At 37.2% G+C, this 24,418-nt stretch overlaps 2 protein-coding genes across 2 annotated transcripts in view; both read left to right on the top strand.

The window, feature by feature from the left end:
• LOC140331959 (carbonic anhydrase 13-like) overlaps positions 1–5,958 on the top strand; it is a 10,015-nt gene extending 4,057 nt beyond the window's left edge. Inside the window, exons 3-6 of the mRNA XM_072413284.1 lie at positions 526–621; positions 2,873–2,935; positions 4,231–4,386; positions 5,470–5,958. Coding sequence (XP_072269385.1) covers positions 526–621; positions 2,873–2,935; positions 4,231–4,386; positions 5,470–5,607 — 453 coding nt within the window. The 3' untranslated portion in view covers positions 5,608–5,958. The remainder of the gene's footprint in view (positions 1–525; positions 622–2,872; positions 2,936–4,230; positions 4,387–5,469) is intronic.
• A 3,704-nt stretch (positions 5,959–9,662) lies between these two features.
• LOC140330665 (carbonic anhydrase 13-like) overlaps positions 9,663–24,418 on the top strand; it is a 17,078-nt gene continuing 2,322 nt past the window's right edge. The window contains exons 1-5 of the mRNA XM_072410975.1: positions 9,663–9,872; positions 15,442–15,639; positions 19,847–19,965; positions 22,072–22,167; positions 23,370–23,432. Coding sequence (XP_072267076.1) covers positions 9,842–9,872; positions 15,442–15,639; positions 19,847–19,965; positions 22,072–22,167; positions 23,370–23,432 — 507 coding nt within the window. The 5' untranslated portion in view covers positions 9,663–9,841. The remainder of the gene's footprint in view (positions 9,873–15,441; positions 15,640–19,846; positions 19,966–22,071; positions 22,168–23,369; positions 23,433–24,418) is intronic.

Raw genomic sequence — 24,418 nt, 5'->3', positions numbered from 1 at the left:
CTGACTACTTTTAATATTAGTATTACAAAAATAGGGTCCACAGATATTATAACATAACATATTGTTATACCCCACTATACTTTAAGCTGAAGATATATACAGGTGCTAGATTTTTCCACCTGAGATACAAGTTCATGATCACTTGGGCAAAAATCTAACATCTGTACAGCTGTCCCCTGACTTTTTTCCACATCACTTTGCAACTGCTAGGAACAATCAGCATTGTTTTTTTATGTGAGGTCCTTTTTCAAATGCTACCTCCCCCTCCATAGAACAGAACAATGCTGTTTGTACAAGACTTGATTTGTTCCACTGTCATTGGAAAACTAAATTGAAGATTGTTTCCTGTGAAAATTATTGCACAATTTTTTGTGTAACCTTAGTGCATGACATCTTATAAATAATGGTTTATTTTTAAATATTTACTATATATATTTACTTTACTTTATGTAAATATATTTATATATATTTACTTTATTTAAAAAGTTTCATCAATATATGGTTTTGTTTTTAATGCTCTCAAAGCTGCATATAGTTCACTGGAATTCAAAGATGTATCCCTCCTTTGGTGAAGCTACTAAACATTCCGATGGCTTGGCTGTATTGGGAGTGCTGCTAAAGGTATCCCTACTAACCTTTGTTGTGTTTATATCAATTATTCATTCCTAATCTATAACAATAACCAAACATTACAGTACTGAGTTATATCTATAATGCAGCTATAGGAATCTCCAAATAAGTGCACATCAATAAAACCATTTAAACAAGCTCTGAAATACATATTGAGAGCGCAGCTAAAGTCTTCAGATTTTCTACCAGATAGCTTTAGAGAACATCATTCCTGTTTTGTGGATGATTAATTAAAAAAGTAGCACTGGCTCATCTCTATACTCTTGCAATTAGGCAATTCCATTTTAGATTCACAACCCTGTGGAATGCAGGGACGTCTGACTGGCTGTCATTGTTTTCCATATCTTTTTCAGTTTGAATGCTGATGTGCAGGGAAATAGCAATGTGTTTGTGTGAATACAGATTGAGCTTCTACTAAAACATGCAAATACAACTGAACTTTCAATTCAAGTCACCTAAATACATTGTAAAGGCTTTAAAACAAGAAGTGCATATAGGGACGGTTGTAGACTTCTAATGAACCAAAGCAAACATTAAGAAGATGCTCATTACCCACAGTAACAGACCCCAAATTCAGACCTCAGTAACAAAAACCCAGTGCAGACCCACAGTACAAACTTCAATGCAAACCCCCACTGACAGACCCCAGTACAGATCTCCAGACAGACCCTAGTACAGATCCAAGTACAGACCCCAGTACAGATCTCCAGACAGACCCTAGTACAGATCCAAGTACAGACCCCAATACAGATCTCCAGACAGACCCTAGTACAGATCCAAGTACAGACCCCAGTACAGATCTCCAGACAGACCCTAGTACAGATCCAAGTTACAGACCTCAGTACAGACCCCCAGACAGACCCTAGTACAGACCCAAGTGACAGACTGCAGTACAAATATGAAGTGCAGACCCACATGCATTCCACAGTACAAAACCCCAGTGACAGACTTTAGTGCAGACCCCCAAGATAGACCTCAGTACAGACCCCTAATAACAGACCTCAGTACAGATACCAAGTGCTTACCTTAGTTTAGACCCCCAGTGCAGACCTTAGTATAGATAACTAATGCAGGTCCCAATGGCAGGCCTTAGTACAGACCCCACAGCACAGATCCCCCAATGCAGACCCTCAGTACAAACTGCCCAGTTCAGATTGCTAGTACAAACGCCCCTCTGTGCAGACCCCCAGTATAGAAGCCCCTGTACAGACTCCATGTTGCTCATTACACACCCCCTTAAAGCGTACCTAAACTTAGAATTTTCACTTTACATAAAAGGGTAGAGAACCATTTTATGTAAGGTAAAAATTCTGTTTTGGAGTTCTGTTTCTGAATGGGAGTGCAAAGCCTCCCTGGATACCTATGTCAGGCATCCCGGGAGGCTCTTGGGCGCTCCTTCTGCGCATGCCTGAGCATCTCGAGCTTGCGCAGAAGGAGCCTTTTTGCTCAAAGAGGAAAATTTTCCAATCTCACATGAACAGTGAGAACGGCAAATTTTTTTTTTCATGCCACATCACCTGGTCTCGCACCTGGGTCAGGTGATGTAGGATGAAGAACCCAGAAGAGAAGACTAAGGTAGCGGCGCCCAGGCTACCGGCTTTGGGGCGGATGCCGAGATGATGTGGGACCCAATGCCGAACAACCCCGGGGTGATCAGACTACCCTGCGGGATTGAAGGTAAGTGTGTTTTTTTTTGAGTATAGTTCCTCAATACAGAATAAATTTAACTAGTACTTCATTATTTGTTTAATGGTATATAACTTATTTTGTCACATTGACACTAAACCAGACATTTGAATTTTTAACGATTGCAACCTGCTAGAAGAGGTATGGGTCAGCCATTACTTTCCATGGCTGCCCTATTGTATGCATGAGGACTGGTTGATAAGTTTCAGGACCTGAAAGAAATAAATGGAGCCAAGTCTGGCCAGGCAGGACAGTGAGAAGACAGATATACTGTAATTTAAATTTTCAAAACTTGTTGCAGTATAGACTCCATCAGGTGTCAAAGTGCACTTCTAGCATAAAAAAAATATTTTATCATGCAGGGAAACAGCCTGGCAAACATTGCGATAAACATCAGTGTATAAAGATAACATACTTGATTAATTTGATGAGTTGTACCTGCAGATCATAGTTCAGAATGGGCAATTTTTTCTTTCATCTGCTTCTGTAATTATGGCATTATCACACTACTTACTACTAAGTATAATTATGGTCTTTTATCTTTGTTTCATTGCAGATTGGAGAACCAAATCCTCTACTACAAAATCTGATTGCTAATTTGGACAAAGTAAAAACAAAGGTATACATAACAAACACTATATTAACTACATGTTAACACAGTGCCTAGATCAGTGTTTCTCAACCTTTTTAACATGAGGGAACACCTTAAAATCACTTTCAGGTCTTCAATGACCCCCCTGCTATGATTACTAAATCTACATCTCCCAGTACATTGGTGTGGTGGTTAGTAATAAGGATGCCTCTTACATTGCTGGCCAGTGGAAAGAATGTCACCCTTACAAATGGACAAAAAAGACGATTGGTGTCTGTTATTTTTTACATTAAGGTCATCTAATGCCACATCCTATATTCGCGATACAAAAAGCTTTGGTTAAGGAGGATACCTCGGGACTTTAAAGGCATTACAAATCAAAAAAGTTGAATAGGTTAAATTATCCTCTCTTGAAATTCAATATTAAAATTTATATAAAACCATCAACAATATCATTGCAGACATTAATTTTTTTTGAGTCTGATCTTTAGGCAGTGGAAGTTCGACGCGTTTTGTGGAACAATGTTCGCTTCCTCAGGAACAAGGTGGCCTAAAATCACAGAACAATCAATGATAATGCATTTATAATTCAAATTTGACCCATACATGATTCAATAAAAATATCACTTACAGTTATCTTCACACTGCTTTCCCGATTTGGAGCACCCAGATCGACAACAGAATCCTTCCCTCAAATGTTAACACACGCAGGTCATGCGGTATGACTATGGAACCTTTTTGATTTGTAATGCCTTTAAAGTCCCGAGGTAACCTCCTCAACCAAAGCCCCTTCTATTTGTTGTTGGACAAATGCAGCTCTTTCTACAGGTGCCTTTAACTTGCATTTGGCCTCTCTCTCTCCCTTTCATTTGATCTCATACTAAGCTGCATCAACCTGCTTTAGTTGGTTTTTTATCCTCAGGGAACAAAAGCCTGTTTTTTTCTCTTCACATGCATTTACAATGTCATTTTAAATAACTACAGTTAAGTAAATTTAGCAGTATTGGCAGTGCCCTGTGCTGCCACAAAAGGTCCAAACTGCAACCTGCCACATTGTTTGGGTTGGCCTGACATCAATTCAGAAATGCTTGTTTCTACTCATTCACTTTGCATCAAAGGTAGCGCCTTTGATAGTATGTTTATTATAAGAAACTACTGATTACAAGATTCCCTGATATGGGTGGCAGTTAATTGACTCAGGGCCAGCCAAGAGCTTTGCCAATACCTGTAAATAATGAAAAAACAATATTACATGCCAATAAATGATTGTCTTAAGATTTTCTTTTACTTGTAATACCAAGTTTTGTGACTTTTCTTCTTAGGATAAAGAATGTCCTTTTGCAAATTTCTATCTGTCAGATTTGCTACCTAAGGAAAGACATTATTGGACATACCCTGGGTCACTGACAACTAGTCCGTTCCTAGAATGCGTGACATGGATCGTTCTCCAGGAGGCAATAACCATCAGTTCAGAGCAGGTAGGAAGCTTATGACCTGAATAATATACATAATCAGCACTTTCTGAGTCATTGTGTAGCAAATAAAAGGTGTACTTGAACTCTATAGATATCTTTTTTTAAATAAAAGGTATTTATAAGCACTGCATAGTATATATGCTATATAAGTACAAGTAATTAAAATTATTGTACTAATATTCTATATATTGTATTGTGCTATTATAATATTCCCATTTGCTGTCTGTAAACTGTGGGAGAGAGAATATCTGCAGAATGGGGTTTTATAGAAACAAAGAATGTAGATAATCGTTCACACCTTTTATTTTAAAAGTAAAAAATCTAGATCTGTATTTTTGCGTTGATTGGCATGATGACCGGGCAACCTACAGATCTCTTTAAAGGTCACCTATTAACATTAGTTCTTTGGCTGTCATACTGTACCAATGGTTTCAATACTTTGAAACACTAACACTGGATAAACGTGCAGACCTGGAATTCTAGTTTTCACAAAATGCATACAAGCTCAAAGTCAGTGGTTCAAAAAGTATTGAATCCAGTACGGTAGGACAAAAGTAGGACAGCATAGGCAGTCAAGATTTCTTTTCTTTCAACACATTCTTTAAATGATTTAAGAAAGGGAGAGAACATTCTTTGAAATCTTATATTTGCTTAAAAATTACAGGTATTAAGTCTTATTTTATCTGAAGTAGTAGATTGTTTTGGTATTCAGAAGAGAATTCAGAGAAGCCCGAAAGACATCAGGTGATTGTCGCAGGACACAAACTTTTATGATTGTTTCCAGATACAGATGGACAAATAAGTATTGTTCCCATTGCTGTTTTGTTTTATGGGGAGGGGGGAGGACAAGCAAATGCACCCCGATGTCCTCTCCTCTATGGGAGTGAACAGAGATGAACGGCATCAGGAGAGCACTGGCTATTATCATAGCTATTACCTGATGCGTGTGTATTGCTATAGTCATAGTAATGCAAGTCCAAGGTAATGAAACCACCTCCACTTATTGATCAGACTTTAGGATCCTGTTAAATGAACAGTTTGTGAACATTTTTAATGAGAGTTAACATTTGTCACCCTAATCCACAGCTGAAACACTTCCGAGGTTTGCAATGCACATCAGAGAATGAAGAACCAGAGTTCATATTAGAGAACCACAGACCGCTTCAACCTCTCGAAGGCAGAGTGGTCAAGTCATCATGCAAACATTTGGCACATAAACTTTAACATTACCTCTACTGCAATGTTAGGTTGGGAGATGCAGCCATGTGAAGATAATCTAACAACAAAATCAGCTTCGCCGGGAGATGATTTGTTTCCAGATAATACCATAACCATTGTCAGATAACAATTCTATGCCACCACCAATTTATTCAATGTTTACAGTAATCCTGTTGGATTTGCTAATGTCTGGATTGCAATATTCATATATGTACTCTTTGCTGCAAAGCAGCTCTACTTACATTTTGCAAAAATGTTTCTGTATATACTGTATATGAAACTTGACATATTTCTGTACCATGGCATGATTCTTTGTTACCTTGATTACATTATATATTTTTACATTATAAAATGGAAAAAAAATCTGCTAAGTAGTTCTTGGGCAAATTAAGCGTATCTGAAAAACATACATTTTCACATGGCCAATCATAGCAACTGGTTATGGGAATGGGATATGCCTACCCTGAAAACTCCATACTTCTGGACTTTGCCAAAACTTTGGTGGAGTCCTACTTCTGGTCCGCAAATAGTATTCTCTTTCCTATAGAGATATGCCAGGAAATCTGTGTATTCTGCATTTTGGTGCAGAAAAGGCTCATTGACATTCAATGCTTGATATGTTTGCATTACTTGCAATACTCCTCATTAGTTGTGTGTGGCTAACATAACTAACAATGTTCATGACTTTTTTGGCTTTTAGTAACAACATGGGGGAAAAGGGTTGCACATTCAAGGGGGCAGTTACTTTATCCATATGGACTATTCCAAAATATTTAAATGAACAATAAAAACATTTTTGTTTACCTATTAAAGCTCTCAAAGACTAGAAATGACAGATTATCATGGAAAAACCTGAGTGATCCAGCAAACCTGGAAAGGATTTCTTAAAAATCATTTGCTATTAGGGAAATGTTTTCAATCCTGGACCAGATTCATTCCAGGTTTGCTGGATCACCCAGGTTCTTCCATGATAGTCTACCTTCCCATCTTGGAAAGCTTTACTAAATCAGGCCCAGTGTAACCATCTAATAATCAGAAATGTGCTGGTACATGGTTGAGAAAGACAATGGAACACCAACAAACCTTTAGGTTCTACCCCTTTAATAAATGCTGTAGCTTATAATAACACATATGATTGTACTAACTTTAAAGAAACTTACAGATAATAATTAGAAATATTCACTTTTGAGCCTCTTCCCTCAGTGGAGCTTATCATGTATTTTACTAAAATACAGAATGTGGTTAATTTTAAGTGGACACCAATTATTTGTAAGTTTTTGGTAGGAAACTTACATAATATGACAAGGACATACACATGTTGTGCATACAATTTGAATGGTATAACATTAACCCGGGATCCCTGCACAGCTCTATGCTGCCATGCTACAGGGAAATATTTAATTGATCTGATCACTTCTAGTAGAAATTAATGTTCTAAGTGTTCTGTTGTCAGGAGAAAAAACAGGAAAATGTATAAATTGGATAAATCCTTATCACATGATCCATTGAGCTGCAGAAATAGGATGTGCTGTCTGTCAAAGGGCAGCTTCTAATGTGAAAAGTGCAATAAGTAATCACAATTCATCTCTAACTGACCTGACTCCAGTATATTGGACTAAAAGAAGTATACAGTATACAGTTTCAGAGCATATATTCTACTATACTGGAACCTGATTTTTTGCTGTGGGTTTCTGGCTATACAGCTAATTGATTGGTTGTTTCTGCACTATTTGCATATCATCAATCTGCAATACCATTATGAATATGCCCACTGCTTTGGAATGCAGTATTACCGGAAAGGTATGGAAGATATTACTTTATTTTTACAAGCATAAGCTGCTGAATTTGAACTATTTAGTTATGCAGGACAAGTCACATGTTCATGTCTCAAAGCTTTTGTTGTGTGACTACTTCCCATTAAATCCCCAACTTTGCTTGGTTTAGGGATTTTCAGACATTCATGTGACTAATATTTTTTTCTTATGGAATTTACGTTAAAAGGCTTTATGAATATATGTGTATGTTATCATTTGTCATTTCAAAATGCATCTGAAATGATGTTAAAGGCTAATGCATTTTGTACTATCCCTTTTTGTGAGATTCAACCCAAATTTGCATTACATTCCGCATGGGTTTGATTTGTGATTTAACCTAAAAGTTGGTTTAAGAAACCTAATATTTGCCCTAAATCCTAAAAAAATCATTTACAACATCCATAATATGCTGCATAACCACTAAATGCAGCAATAATCTTATGTCTGCTGTGCTTCTTGTGGCATTCGTCCATGACAGGCGTCACCATCTTTAATTTTTTTCCACTGGTTACCTCCTCTGTCCCTGCTTCTGGTAGTCTTTTTGGCAGATGGGATGGAACCAAGGCAAGTTAGTCTGTGGATTTGGTGTAGCCAAGATGCAGAGATTTAGCAATCAAAAAACTTGAAGAGGCCCCCAGCCAAAAACAAGATACAATTAAATAGCCCATTAAAACATACAATACAAAACCAGCTTTTGCTTATCTCACCAGCAGTACTTTTTCTGCCTATAATTATCCACAGTCTAAGAGTCAATCATATTGCTTAAAGTTACTATAAAAACTCAAACACATTTCAATTAAAACTGGCTAAATTCATATTTTCATTACCCTTCTTATTTTGTGTTATTTGTTCAGGATGGTGGTGTACTGATGTGGATTATATTTTCTTACCTTTGGCCCCTTAATAATATTTAGGATTGTTTAAATGGCACAGTGTACCTTATTATTGTAGTTAACCATGTCCATCTCTTTATGATCCTAGTGTAATCATCTTCTGATGGCTACTTCCATTCAGAATAATGCGCTATGTTATGAAGCTCAAACCATCTCAAACTTGTTTCTTGAACAAGACAAGGAGTTTGTTGTATGCAAATGGCCTCCACAGGAATCCAATCTAAATGAGAAGCTTTGGGAACTTAACTTTCACAACATGGATATGCAGTTGACAAATCTGCAGTAACTGTGTGATGCTATTCTTTAAATATGAACCAAATATCTGATGAATGATTCTAGTGTACAAAGAAAAAGAAAATTTTCCTATCACATCCCTTATTGAACCCAGAAAAAAAGAACATACGGTGAAGAACACCAATTTTTGTAGCGGGATTTTTTAGGCCAATATCAATATCAACAACATATATTACGAAAATAACAAAATTTTACTAACATTTACATTAAAAGGCTAATTTTCAATACATAAAACTATTATTGTTACACACAATAATCTCTCCTTTCAGAGTCTCCCTGTGAGGCATACATGGGTAAATGGGTAAATTCTCTACGCGTTTCGCAGAAATATCCGCTTCCTCAGGAGAGAGGAGAGAGAATCTGATGCTTGTGTTTTTAGTAACACTCTCTGTTAGAATCAGTGGTGAGGAACAGATCGGTAGTCATGGCAGTAAAGCTGTTATATGTTATAATCTGGTATCAATTTTAAATCACATCTAGTTGTTGTTACAATTCGTTCAGTTTTAATGGTATTTCTATTAGTCAGTTGTAAATAGAACTTGAAGAAAACAATAATACCATACTGAAATCTCACAGCTGAGCCACATGTTTACACACCAGCTCCCCTACATGCTGCATGGCCTAATAAATCCTGCTACAAAAATTGGTGTTCTTCACCGTATGTTCTTTTTTCTGAATGTTTCTAGTGCCTTATTTAATCTATTCCACAGAGATTTATGGCAGTTCTGAAAAAGCAAAAGAGTGCCCAACTGATGCCAGGAAGGTGTACCCAATAAAGTGACCATTGAGTGTATAATATAAACTATATTGACATTTACAGGCTCGGGTAAATGTAGCTTGACATATCATGAATTGATCACACAGTTCCTTCTACAAATATGCAATCACATTAGTTATACCTTTAACTAAATGAACTATTTCTTCTAGCTACGCCATGTGTTCTTTTTTTGCTTTCTTATCTGTAGTCTTTGTATTGACATATAGTAAAACTGTGGGCAGGCCCCTACCCAGATAGAAGCACTGCACATTTCTCATGAGCTGAGACATTTCCCACTAACCAGCATGCTGTGAAGATCTGCTGACTGCAAAAAGGAGCAAGTACTACAGGCATCTCTGACCTCTTATGTTAGGAATTTAACTGAACAAATAGGATCAAGTGGCTGAGACTCATTTCTAGATTCTCGCTAACAACTTCAGAAACTTTGTACTAGTGGTGTTTGCTCATAAATCTGCAGAAGTATGAACGACTGGGGGTATGCAGTCCATAATGGTAAGATTTACTTATATGACTGCTATGATTTTCTGATCATCAATTGAGAAGTGCAATGTTTCTTGAAATGTACTTTTTCTGCTATATTTTTTAGTTTTTATTCTGGCATATGCTTTATGTTCATGAATGCAGAGTTTGCAGCATGTTAATCTCAGTCTATGTCAAGCCAAGCTTGGGAACAATGATGATTAGTTGTGGGAAAGTTTTTACAATATGCCATTGTTTTTTACTATTTGTACAAGACAAGTCTAATGATCTGTACAATGGAGGTGCATGGGAATTTAAAAGAGCTTCTAAGGCTGCGCACAAACATACAACAATTGTCGTTGTAAACGAACAATCCACTACAGATCCTTTGATAAATGTTAACAAAAAAAGTGCACAACGACTGGTCAATGACGCTGACGAGTGAGGAATCTTGCTGGAAACGAACGACCGTTTCAGCAGATCTAATTGGGCGTTCGGTCAGTGGATTGTTCTGTGATACAGTTTCTCCTGTACATGCCACTTCCTGCATCGAACGTATCAAGTGTGTACATTATTGGTGGATTATATTTGAAGAATCATATCGTTACAGCATGTACAGAATTGTGCACAATACGATATTTCAAAATAATTGGGAATAATTGTTGATCATTCATTTTCAAACGATAATTTTTGCACGTGTGTACCTGGCCTTAGGGTCATTCCTGATAAAAGCTTAAAGTAGATCTGTATCCGATCTCTGAAATCCAATATCGTATTTTGCATGGTAAAATGATATTAGTCATTTTTACTTTTTTGTAAATCTACAGTTTTTAAGTAAAATATTATTTAAAGGTCCTTGTTTAGACATCCTTTAGGGTTGACAACAGATAGCTTGTGTTCTAATTACTCTGCACAGTTGCCACCTTATGACCTGTGATTACAGTGTCCAATCACATTGCAGGGGCATCACATATTATTTCCCTATTGCCTTTACAAAGCCCACCCCAAGCAATGACATGCAGCCTCCACAGTTAAAGCACACACACATATAGACAGGAGGAAAATAAAAAAGATGAATGCGATCAGCGGAACTGTGATATAAAAATGATAAAAAAGTGAAATTAGTTTTTTTATAACCAAAAAACATTTCAAACATATAAACATATGTAATACACTGTGTCTTAATTAAACAAATGTCATCTGTTTAGGGTTAGATTTACTTCAAGCCATCCATTTGGTGGTGGACTACAGGTATTTAAAGCTGGGAACACAGGGGAGGTTGTCCAATGTGTGAACTGGTAGCCAAAGTAGTATTCAGTAGTAAGATCAATCAGTCCACCCCGAAATTCTTTTTGCTGCTTTTGTATAGTTCAAAAGGAGGTCAACTGCACCTGTCATTGAATTCCTAAATATTATTATTATTGTTATGAATAGACAGTATTTATATAGCGCCAACATATTACGCAGTGCTGTACTTGATCTCAGAAGCTTCTCAAACTGATGTCATACTGATGCTATCAACAGAAGGCTCTATCAAGGCATTCATTTAGTCTCCATACTATTGACTTCTAAAAATACAAGTTTACTTCCACTTTTTGTGGACTTCATCTTTTTTTGATTGTCTTGTACAGAAGGTCACTGACCTGTTGGCAAATGCATGGACCTCACATTCAGCTAAGTACTGAAAACACCTCTTCATTTTACGGCAATACAGCGCACAAATCTTCCATAAATAGATAGCAATGATTGGACTGAGCTGATTGGATTCTGAGTTCATATGAAATTTATGGAAAGATTTCAGGGACGACTCATTTTGATCCCCAGTCCTCAAAAGAAAAAAAAATGCAAGATTATTTGAAATATTTTACAAGAGTTGTGTCCTTGAATATCGAGAATAACTTCTGATAAGGGATAACATTGGAGGTTAATTCCTACTGAACTATTGTGAGCTGCAGCTTTGTATTGCTATGAGGCATGTTGCATTACCCAAAACACAATGCATTAGCTCAAACACAACCCATGCGTAAAATGTGCACACAGGATACAGTGAATTGTACTGCTGTATGGTCCATAGCAGGCAAAAAGTATGGTCCAAAATGTGTGTTTGACATGAGTTGGGGTGCTATTCAGAATGAATGGCACCAAAGCTCAGCAACGCATGTAACCTAAGTTAAAGTGCATTGCCAGTCAACAACCCGACTGCAGGAAAAGATCAGGTAAAGATGGCAGCTCTTACACTGGAGTGAGGGCAGATAAGTGCAATTTAATAAAATGTGGTAGGCAGGTAAGGGTATTTTATTGCAGAAAGAATTGCCAGACCCCCCCACCCCCAAACAAAAGTGGTTTACATATTTATTATGTTATGTTATGTGGTTTATATTTATTTTTATTTTATTTTTATTTTATTATATTTTTATTTTTTTATTTTATTTTTTTTTCCCCAATGTGTTTGCTTCTGCTGGTAGATATAGAAGGTTACATTTGTTCATATCTGTTGCAGTGACAATGTAACAGATAATTTTTACCTTTCTCATTTTTTAGCCTTTGAACTTAAACACATTTTATTATCAGCAGATTTTGTCAATAAGCCCAAGTGACCTTAAGTACACATGATACCTTAAAAGATATCTTCAAGACGGTACAGCTTATTATATTTATTTTTCTAGTTCTGCAGATAAAAATAGAAATCAATATGTTTTATGAACAAAGTAAATACTTTTTGTATCGATTCTCATACCATGCATTACCGCAGCACAGGTGTGAATGTACCCTATGTTAACAGTCTCTCTTTACATTATCTCAAATACACTAAAAATCCAGTATAGGTAAAGAAAATGTATGCTATAAAAGATTTACTTTTTCCTAACTAAAGAAAAAAACAATAAAATATATTGATTTGAATGTTATCAGCAAAACCTGGGAAGTAAATATGTTAAATGAACTGTATTGGCTTGAAGCTATGCTTTTACATATACTGTGCACATAAGGTCACATTGGTTTAATAGCCCACAACAGAGCAGCATTTCATCAGCCAATAAAAAGTATAGGTCATACCTAGGGCCCCACCATTATGTACTATGACTGGCCTCATCTATGTCAAGTTATGCTGTTATCTAGTTGAGCTTAATTTTCCATATGCAGTCCTGGTGACAATGGCAGGTAGGACAAAAAGAGTAAATTCTCCCAGTAGATTCAGAGAGAGCAGTAAAAAGCTAACTCTTCCCTGTGCAATGCAAAACTTAGCTTTTCATATACCATATTGACCATAGAGGCTGGTAGAAGTGGGTACTCAGATGCAGAAACGAGTCTCTAAGATACCTAAAGCTGATGAGTGTAAGCAAAAGAAAAATAAGTTTAGATTTGCTGAACTAAATCTGCACTACTCACCTATTCCCTTTCCATTGCAGGGTGCCGCCATCTTCCTTCCTTTCTTCTTTTTCCTTATGATCTTTGGCTATATTGATTGGGCAGACATGTAGTTCATTCAGTCCCAGGCATGCACAAGGGAAGCTGGGATTGCTGGGTATATCTGGCAGCCGATGCTAAGCTCTGTATTGGGCACCTTAGTAAAATTTGACAGCTAGCCAGCAATCAGACAGATAAAAACAGTTACTGCAGAAAGGAGATCGCCTGCCCCTTTCTGCAAAAACCATCTGGGAATTTGCAAAGTGGAACCACCCCACATGTCCCATCACCAACTCATATTTCCTTCTTACCCCTACCGCTCCATGCAGCATAGTAAACACTTGGTGACTCCATGTGACAGGTCTGGGCCAAGCACCAGTCAATGGCCCTGATTTATTAAAGCTCTCCAAGGCTGGAGAGAATACACTTTGATCAGTGAAGCTGAGTGATCAAGCAAACCTGGAATGGATCTGGTGCAAGATTCAAAACATTTTCTAGCAAATGAGTTAAAGAAATACATTCCAGGTTTTCTGGATCACCAAGCTTTACTGAAGAAAGTGTATTCTCTCCAGCCTTGGAGAGCTTTAGTAAATTGTGGCCAATGGCTCCATGTCATCCACTACTAAAGTGACCCATAGCTTACATGAGTCTTCTCCAATATTCAATGGCCCTGGCTTATTTTCCTCTAAATTGATTCATACGGCTTGATTTATTATAGCTCCCCAAGGCTGGGGAGGATACACTTTTATTACTATACCCGGGTGATCCAGCAAACCTTGAATGGATTTCGTAAAAGTCATTTGTTATCCGTTAGCAAATGTTTTCAATCGTGGACCAGATCCATTCCAGGTTTGCTGGTGAAAGTGTATCCTCTCTAGCCTTGGAGAGGTTTATTAAATCAGGCCCATAGTTTCAACATTCAGCAACTGACCAGAATAAAGGAAGAGCAACAAAAAAAGAGCAAGTGCTATTAGGAAAAAGAGAATCAGAATGAACCTGTTGTCTTCCATTGCAAGGACAAAGCACAAGTTCAATATAAGAATGTCTATATTACATAACACATTCACTCTAGCTAACAAAAATCAATTTTAATCGTCTGTGAAGGTTTTCAGTCATTCGGGTCATGTGATAATGAGCAGTATCAGATGAACTTAAGGAACTGCATTGATGAGTGCTGAAATATAACTTATAATATTCATCATATACAGCTGATTCTATTTTACCATCCCTAGATAATAACATCACATTGATTTGTTTTAGTCTTCGGAATATACATTGTATTGAATTGCAGATTAGATTGCAGTGCATGTGACAGTGCGTCATGTCATTGTAATCAATACACTGCATTTTATCTCTTCCTGTGTGATAGAGAGAATTAAACAGTTTCGGCCTGATTTAATAAAATTCTCCAAGACTGGAGAATATAGGCTATTATGTAAGAACCTTATCCAGCAAACCTGGAATGGATTTCTTAAAATTCATTCCTCTTAGTTAGCAAATGCTTAAAACCCTGGACCAGGTTTGCTGGTTCACCCAGGTTCTCCTAGGATAGTCAATCTTCTCCGGTCTTGGAGAGCTTTAATCAATCAGGCTGTGCAAACATATCATATTTCTTGGTGGATCTACTTGTGTAAATAAAAGAATTAATATGCTATAATACGTCATCAATAAAATGTGTCCTCCTCTATTGTAAGTGGCTGCATTCTGTTTCCAGGACAGTAAAATTGGTACATTTGGCCTCTGTGGTCTCGCTGCAGAGGTCTGATCTGATTTTGCAGTCAGCACAGGGTTGTTCTCTATGCTGATTGCAGAGCTCTGATTCAGTTTTTTTTAACCGGTGAAACAAAATCAATTGAGCATTGTATGTGCAGAGCTGCCCAGTTCTACGGAATGGGGAGGACAAGCAGGAAGCACCCAGCTGGGTCCATACTACATTACAGGGGTCATCTCCAGTGGTTTTTCCACAGCGAATCATTAAACGCCATCTGGGGATGATCAGAAACATTTCTCTCAGATGTAAATAATCTTGTGTGTGTGCTGAAAACATTTAACACTTTTTGTTTTGCAGCTCAGGGTTCAATTGGGCTTTAATGCAAGTGAGCTTTATAAATTAACCCTAAAGATATGACTATGAGTTTTATGTTATCTATCATCATCAATCATAGCCAATAATTCATATATCTTTTTTTTATTACAGGCCCTGAAGTTTGGCCAGAATTGTTTCCTCTTGCTAATGGAGACCGTCAGTCACCTATTGATATTATAACACAAGATGCCGTATATGACCCCAATCTGATGCCCCTTCATTTTAATTATGATCCACATTCTGCAAAAGTTATCAACAACAGTGGACACACTTTCACTGTGGAGTTTGATGATGGAAAGGATTATTCAGGTTTGATTTTAATTTTTTTTAGTGCATTCTTGCTTTGTGACTAGGACTTTTGTGCATAGACGTCAGTGTTTACCAAAATCCAAATGTATTGGCTGTAGTAATTAATCATCATACAAAAATGATCTATGTTATACGGATTAATTTAAGTGCAAAAAATCAAAATGCATGCTTTGATTGGCCCGATTAGGACAAATTAAAATCTGATTGCTGTAGATTGCACTGCTTTTTTAAATAAACCCAGCGGGGTGACTTTCATGGTCAATTACAGCAGTGTTAGGAAGCAGTAGGCCAGCTCGGAATTCAATGTTCTTTCTAAAACTGATTTTGGCATTTATTCAGTTAAATGTGTTTTTGTCTCTGGGCATCTGATAAAATACTAAAAGCAGCAAGAGTCTTCTTCATGCCAGCCTAAAATGTTTGCAAATGATCATTTTTTAGACCCTTTAATAATATGGAGAAGGCAGACTGGGTATAAGGAAGGCAATGCACAATGAGAAACTAATGATAGATACCATCAAAGGTGACAGAAATATAAGATGTTCATACATATATTTGTTTTAAATTGGTATTTGTAACAAAGGTCATGGCCTGAAACAAATTTGGGATTGACAGTTTTAAAAAAGATTCAGAAGTGCAGTTTTTTGTCCTTTGTCCTTTCTCCTTAAGCTGCCAGAATGAACTCTTAGCAACCCCCTACAGCTTCTCCCAAATGCTTAACCTCTGTGCATCTATCAGGTAATTATTAAAAACTTCCGATGGGTCCGCAAAATGTATACTGTATATTGTTCCTGTAAAAGTTAGTTAAAAAAACTTTATGGTAAAGTTTTGGCCACCAGGTAGCACTATAAAATGTACTTCACAAAATAAACACAAAATAAATTGGGCTATAAATTGCCCAAAAATAGGATCCAGAGGAAAGTCATCCAAAATATTAGTCACAGGTGCTTTTTACCCGATGCATTTCACCAGAAACTAGGCTTCCTCAGGGGTATTTCAAGGACTGTGGATGTCAGGGTGGTCACAGAGGGCTCAGTTGGACCCCCGCCTAAAGGGTTCAGAGACTTCCTGGTAGATGATCAATAATAGAATCTGAATTGTTCCATTGCAGAGATGGACTTGAATGAACCCTATGAAGACAGCAGTATCTGCCCTCAAGCCCAACAGCTGCAGATGATGCCGTCTTCATAGGGTTCACCCAAATAATTTTTTAATTATTCATATCTGGGGTTGGCATTGTATATGTAGGAGTAAAATTATTTTGTAAAGCACTCCTACAACTTCAATTTGCACCATCCATCAGGTAAGACCTTAATCCCTCCCCACCCCTCAGTAAACCAACCTAGGTTTAACTTCTGGGGCTGATTGCTACCCCTCCACCTTTATATTGCCCCTGTGCCTGTCTAGACATCACACGGAAAGCCACTCACAACTATGCAGCTCCTTAGTAAGCTGTACCAGCCATGAAGAATACACCGGATATCTTGTGCACATCATGGGTTGAATAGCTTGTTAAACTCACCAGGATAAAAGTCTGACTTCTGCATTCTTTACAGATTATTTCAGCCTAACCTTGATAATATTCCACTACCAGATAATGAAATAAGTATCAATAAAGATAATTTATTAGGAATAGTGTATTGCATTTGACAGCAAATACGAACATAATGAAAGTTACATCAGTAAGGGACACAATTTTACAGCATCATTTAACAGATAAACTTGCACATTTTGTCCTTGACTGTTGGCCATCTGAATTTTCTAGAATACTAATCCTACCATAAAATCAGCATCAATCAATATTTTAGTTACTAATCTATCAACTTTTTTTATAGACTATTGAAGGTTAATTATAGTGTCTGATAAGAGTACAGAGATAGACACAATGCATTCTCCTATTAGCCTTGCCTGAAATGCTCCAGGCTTTGAACCCCAGGTAAATATTTAGAAGCGTATTTATAAATCAGTGACTGTGAATTTCACCAATGCATGCACCTGGAGGATTCATATGCAATAAATGGTAATTCAGAATGGTATATTCAACTCTTCATAAATATGCTTCTTAATGTCATGTATACTTTGACATTAGCACTTTTTTTTATATGCAAAGGACTTCTAGCCATCTACTATGTGTTTGAATCAGCAATTGTCACTATTATTATATTTATCATTCCCTTCCCTATGTAGAACACGTACAGAAAACAAATGTCAATGTACGAAAACCATGCAAAAAGGCACCACAGAGTATTGGAAAAGGCACAATTAAAAGAGCTATCATACAAGCATATTCTTTATTTTCAAATAAGTTATTTTCAGGTGTATCCAATGATAAATTAGAGTCACGTGGCTAAAAATAAGGATCGTTCTTTATGTGTTTTTTTAGCACAAAGTTTAAGTAAAACAAAAGAAAAAAAACAATATTCAGTGTAGCACATTACATGTTATATTGGTAACTTGTTAAGTAGGTTACCTGAAGCTTAACTATCTGGTCTACACAAATATAGGCACAGATACCTACCTGCTCCCACAATACCTGGGAAATGAATGCTCTCATGCAGAATACAGGGGTCATAAAACAGGTTTTACATTTTAAAACCATTTTTAATTTAAATATTCATTTACTATGAGAAGCACGGTGGTTCAGCAGATTGCACTCTGGCTTTTGCAGCGCTAGGTCCCAGGTTTAAATATTGGCCAGGACACTATCTGCATAGAGTTTGCAGGTTCTTCCTGTGTTTGTATGGGTTTCCTCGGGGTAGTCCGGTTTCTTCCCACATTCCAAAAACATGTAAAGTTAGTTTCCCCCCAAAATTGACCTTAGAAAGTATTATAGACATATGACTATGGTAAGGACATTAGATTGTGAGCCCCTTTAAGGGACAATTAGTGACATGACTATGGACTTTGTACAGCGCTGCGTAATATGCTGGTGCTATTTAAATATTCTGTAATAATATAATCATATTAATATGGTAAAGAGAATAAAAAATCTAGTTGATGTTATTGCCATCTAGTGTTCAATTTGCATTACTACAAGAGCAAAATAATAAACCTTTTATTGCACTAGTTGTACATTTGTAAAATATCACCAGATTGCACACCATTAGTGGGACAGGCTCATAAATGCACTTAAAAATATTTTTTATATTTTAAATTTTTTTTGATAAACATTATGAAAATTACACAGAATAAAGATACAATGGCAAACAAATGAAACATCCCAGGGGACAGAACAGATAAATTTGCAGATTACCATCAAAGAAAGGACCAACATATGATAAGGGTTTGAATCTTGGCCAGGACATTTTTTACAAGGAGTTTGTTTGTTCTCCCTGTGTTTGCGTATATATACAAAAAATAAAGGTCCAGAATTAGTAAATCAGAGGACATTTCCACCAAGTATGGAGCATAGTGACCTGAGGAAATATTCTATATAACATATAAAGACATCTCTAGCAGTGGGATAAACCTTTCCACTGAGCAGCACAGGCCAAACTAGTAAAACATTTTTGTAAGTCTTGAAACATCCCATCTCATTTTTCTATGCAGACATAGGGGGAACATCTGACAAAAGTAGGAAATAAACTTAAGATATGAAGCGTAAAGGAAGAGAAGAAGACTGGCAGTCCAAAAATGATAAATCTGCAGAGGAAGTGAGGTCCTGTGTTTCATATATTTTTTGGACTAACCTGACGTGCAACAAAAATAAATACACTTAAAAATACCAAGCTAGATTTAGGTATAAATTAATGCCTGGATTGTAACATAGGATGAAAGATCAAGAGAGATTATGAAAACATAAAAAGTCAGTTTGCTTGTTACATTACACAAAAGTTGCATGAAACAATATCACTGCTCTGTGCCATGGCACTGCAGAGTATACTAGTTATGGCTAGGGCTGCCCCTTGACTGAATTCTGTATTAAAGAATGTACCAATGACTGACTGACACCTTTTATTTATTGTAAATTTATACATATATTTTGAAAAGCTTTTATTGTAAATGCTTGAATTATTTTTCATATAATCTTTCCAAAATCCCCTGCCTGAAAGTAGAAGGTGATGCATGCAGTGTCTATTGTATTTTACAGTGCTAGTAAACTTTATTGCTTTTATGCACTGGTAGCTGGGGTGTTTAGGTGGTCTTATTATATAAATATATTAAATAAATGTGTAGTGAAAAAAATATTTTTTTATGTTTTTTCTTCTAGTTTTGAGGGGTGGATCACTTCAGGGAACCTACAGGTTACGTCAGCTGCATTTTCACTGGGGGCCATGTGATGACTATGGAGCCGAGCATAAGGTGGATGGTAGAGACCATGCAGCTGAGGTGAGAAAACAAAGGTTCTATGGTTCTACAAGCCTAAAGCCTTTCACCAATGTTTCTCAACCAGGGCTCCTCCAGAGGTTGCTAGGGGTTCCTTGAGCAATGAGCAGTTTGTGCCTCTCAGGTTTAACTGATACCAATAATCTTGGCCATCTGTAAGAGTGGCATTCCCCCTATGGATCATCATACTAATATACTGTGAGTTGTAATATAGTAATTAATGAAGGGGTTCCTTGAAGACATAAAACTTATTTCAAGGGTTCCCAAATGTTAAAAGGTTGGGAAAGATTGCTCTACACCATTTTCTAAAAAAGCCCCTTATTTTTTTTAATTTCTACATTTTCTCCCACCCAATTATCCATCTCTGCCCCTATATACTCCTCAACCACTGGCAATCAGTTCTTTTCTGTGTTGAAAGATGCTCAACATCCTTTAACCCACTTCATGTAAGCCCAAATCATCATTGACATGCTCCCTGATGGTGTATCACCCTGGAAAGGAAAACAAGAGAATGCATCAGAGAACGAAGGTCATGTCTCTACCTGAGCACCTTCCTCTGCAGTTTAGAAGACCCTACTTCAGTTTAGAAGAAGTAGGAAGAGGACCCCAGGGTATCATTAGAGCACCATTGCACCATGCAACATTGAAGAATGGCAAAGTCAACCTGAAGCTAGGATTCAAAGCAAAATATAATTTTGTTATTTTGGAAGAGTTTGCAAAGGCTGCAGCCCAATTTTAGTAATATCTGCATCCCTATAGGGGCAATGTCTGAGCCTGTCCCAGTGACAACCACAGCCCCCTAACTGACTTGAACCAACATCATAGGAAAAAAATAAAAAGATAATTATTAAAGACATGCAGCTCCTGAATAAGCTGTAGTGACCAAACGGAATGCACATTGCATCATGTGTACAGGTGCGGCACGCTGAACTCACCATGTCTGACGTTGACATTCTTTAGAGAATATTGTAGTCTGACCTTGATAATATTAATATTATTATATATAGATAAATTATTCCTACTGGAGTATTGCTTTTGATAGTGATCTATAAACATAAGAAAAGTTGCATCAGCGAAGGAGCACAGTTTTACAGCATCATTTGGCAGATTAAACTATCATTCAGTCCTTGACTGTTCACCAATTCTCTAACATTCTAATCCCACCATAAATATTTTAGTTAATATTCCATCAACTCTTTTACAGACTAGTTAGGGTTAATTATAGTGTCTGATAAGAAATATTCACAATTGATGCCCAACATCCTTCAACCCACTTCATGAATGCCCCAATAGTCATTGATATGTTTCCTGGGGGAACAAGGAACGATGGTCATGTCTCTATCTGAGCACTTTCCTCTGCCGTTTAGAAGACCCTGCTACATCAGGACAGGGAGAAGAAAAGGAGGACACTGGGATATTATCTGAGAACTATTCTATGCAACATTGGGGGAGAGGAGTAAAGTCGACCCGGAGCTGGGCTTTAAAATTAAACATCTTTTTTCCAATTTGGAAAGAGCATTAAAAGGTTGCAGCCTGTTTTTAGTAATATCTACTTTCCTATCAAGACAATGTTTTTATTGGTGTGTGAGCCTGTCCCAGTGACAACCACAGCCCCCAAACTAACTTTAACCAACATCAAATGAAATTAGGGAGAATCTCCTCAAAGGGGTTATACAGTTAGGTACAATCATTGTTTTACTGTATTCAAAACTTAAAAAAAAGGAAAATATGGTAGTATATACGTATCTTAGTTTTGAGAACCATGACTTAAGCTTTGACCCTGCACCAGAAAACTCTTTTCCTCAGCCAGCTTAATTGGAGATAACTTCTCCCTGACCTCCCTTTTTAATATTACCTTTTCACACTGAAGAAGGAAAGGAAACCTTCACAGAAGATGCATCTTGGCCAATCTTCCAACATGGTTAGATAGCTATTGGCTAAATGCATATTCAAGTTTTACGGACTTCCAAATTCCAATTGTTAAATATGATAGAAGTTTCTTGATTAGAATTAAACAACTGACTGAATTACAATGAAGTAACTGATGTTAGATATAAGATGTCATTATATATAATATTTATTTAACTTTACATAATATGCCTTTTACAGCTGCACCTTGTCCACTGGAACTCAGAAAAGTATCCTAGTTTCCGCGATGCAGCTTACAAATCAGATGGGCTGGGTGTTGTGGCTGTATTTTTAAAGGTAGGATGTGCTGTCTATTAAATAACCTTTATGGAGTGGGGAAGCACTAAGAGACCCAGTGACCACGTTCTGTGACTAGGACACAAATAACACCCCAATTCTACCACAAGGGCACTGTGTCTTTGTTGTAGCATGGCACAGTAGAAGAAGGTGCTAAAGAGGCTGGTCTTTCATTCATTTATTTTATATCTTTTAGCTAAAAAAGAAATTAAAGAAGAAATAATATTTCAAAAGAATTGGGTAAAGCATTATGGAAGGATATAATTATTTTTTTTAGCCAGTATTTATATAGCGCCGACATATTACACGGTGCTTTACAAAGTCCATAGTCATAGGTAATTAGGGTTGATTAGGATTAACAAAGGGTAATAAAGGCTTAAATAAAAATACATATTTGTATTAGAAGAACTTTTTAAATAATTGTAAAGTTTCAGTGATCATTCAGGGTAGAGTTACTAGCTGTAGCGTCCGCATGCATTTTGCATGTCTTGTCATGCCTCTCTATATTTTATTATTAGCTTTGCTGTATTTCTTTGTCCTAAAGATGTATAAATCTTAGGTTAAAGTCAGGGGTGTAGTCATAAAAAAGAATAGGGGGACAGTACTATCCATGACAAGGCCGCCCCACTATACCCCTGCCTATTTGTCACTCAAAGGGGAAGAAACTTCCCCCAGAGTGACGTCATGATACCAGAACCCATCCACCCTCCCATCACAGGTTCGAGCAGGGTTATGTTCATAGAGACAACCCAATTGCAATTGGCAATTGCATATGGGAGACATGGTCTGTGGCTCTGGCTGGTGCATCCTCCCCCCAGCGGGGTCCTTCTCCTGACCCCCGGGGGGAGGCGGACCAGCCAGAGCCGGAGACCACCAAAGAATTCTTTGCAAAATAGGAGTGGGCAGTCGTGCTCATTTCTGAAAAAAGTGAGGAGGCAGCATTCCCACCCATCCCCGCCCCACTACATCCTTGTGTAAAGTACATGTAAAATAGAATTTAGTGACCTCTTGTTTGCACACACTTCTAACTGAAACACATTTTCAACAGTATGGAATTGATAGAATTGATCTGATAAGCATCAAAGTGCATATATTACATGTAATGTCAATTGAAACTCTAACATAGGGACTTTCAGTTTCCTAATCTCCCATAATCTAATGTTCCTGTATCTCAATTCATTTTTTTACCTGTTTTTTTTCAGATTGGAGAACATAATACAAACCTGGATCGGATTACAGATGCGTTTGATGCTATTAATACTAAGGTATATTGATGCATGTACACATACAAGTTGTTCTGGGGCTTTATTATGTCATCAAGGGCTCTAAATGCTTTTATTGTATAGTTTATGGTATACTCATAGCAATCTTTATGGGTATGTAGCAAGTGAAATGTTGTATGGGATAAAGATATGTATTACCAGAGCAAATGCCAATCTCCTTAGTTTTTGTACCTCCATATATTTATGTTCAAATATATACCTGGGTACACACGTTCATTTTAAAGCTTTGGGAAAAATTGTCAAAATAATTTTTCCTAAAACTAAAGATTTATTATTCTGTTCTTGTCTCCAAGAAGATTTATTTTACTAGTAGATTTGAGACACAAGAGGAAATTAATGGAAATCTTGTGATTGCTAGATGTCACCTGTTCAATTCTCCCCATAGAAATGTCTCTACTACTGTTTGGTTACAATTAAACATCAGTAACATGATTTCCTCCCACTTTCTGTTATTGTTACATTAGTAATCAGGACAAACAGAGATTGAATGTAAAGGTGAATTTCCTTGGGACACGGGCAGCATTACATTTTATTTGTAGTGTAATGATACTGTATGGCTGCTGATACTGGAATGGTGAAACTTTGCCCATGAAATAGCTTGATAATAAATATCTTGCTAGAAGTATGGCAAACCTTATGCCATGTTCTAGATCTCTCTTCTAGGTCTCTGGACACAGCCTGCCCACTCTCCCATCACGAGATTGGGCGGGTTCTGGCATCATGACATCACTCTGGGGTAAGTTTGTTCCCCTTTGAGTGACACCTGGCTCCCCGCGCATGTGTGGTCTGGAGTTCATAAGTTTAGTGGTCCGTAGGCCTGAGGTTTGGGACCACTGTTCTAGATAACAAAATGTTGATATTCTATGTACGAGGGGGTGCTGAGAAGTTCCTGGCTTTGCCCCCTTCCAGATGAAATAAAAAAATGAGTGTGGGGGCATATGACAGGTGCAAATATCAGGTCTTTGCGA

The sequence above is a fragment of the Pyxicephalus adspersus genome, chromosome 5 (genome assembly GCF_032062135.1).
Source record: "Pyxicephalus adspersus chromosome 5, UCB_Pads_2.0, whole genome shotgun sequence".
NCBI lineage: Eukaryota > Metazoa > Chordata > Amphibia > Anura > Pyxicephalidae > Pyxicephalus > Pyxicephalus adspersus.
The sequence above is the reverse complement of the archived record's forward strand: the minus strand, read 5'-3'. Positions and strand labels throughout refer to the sequence as shown.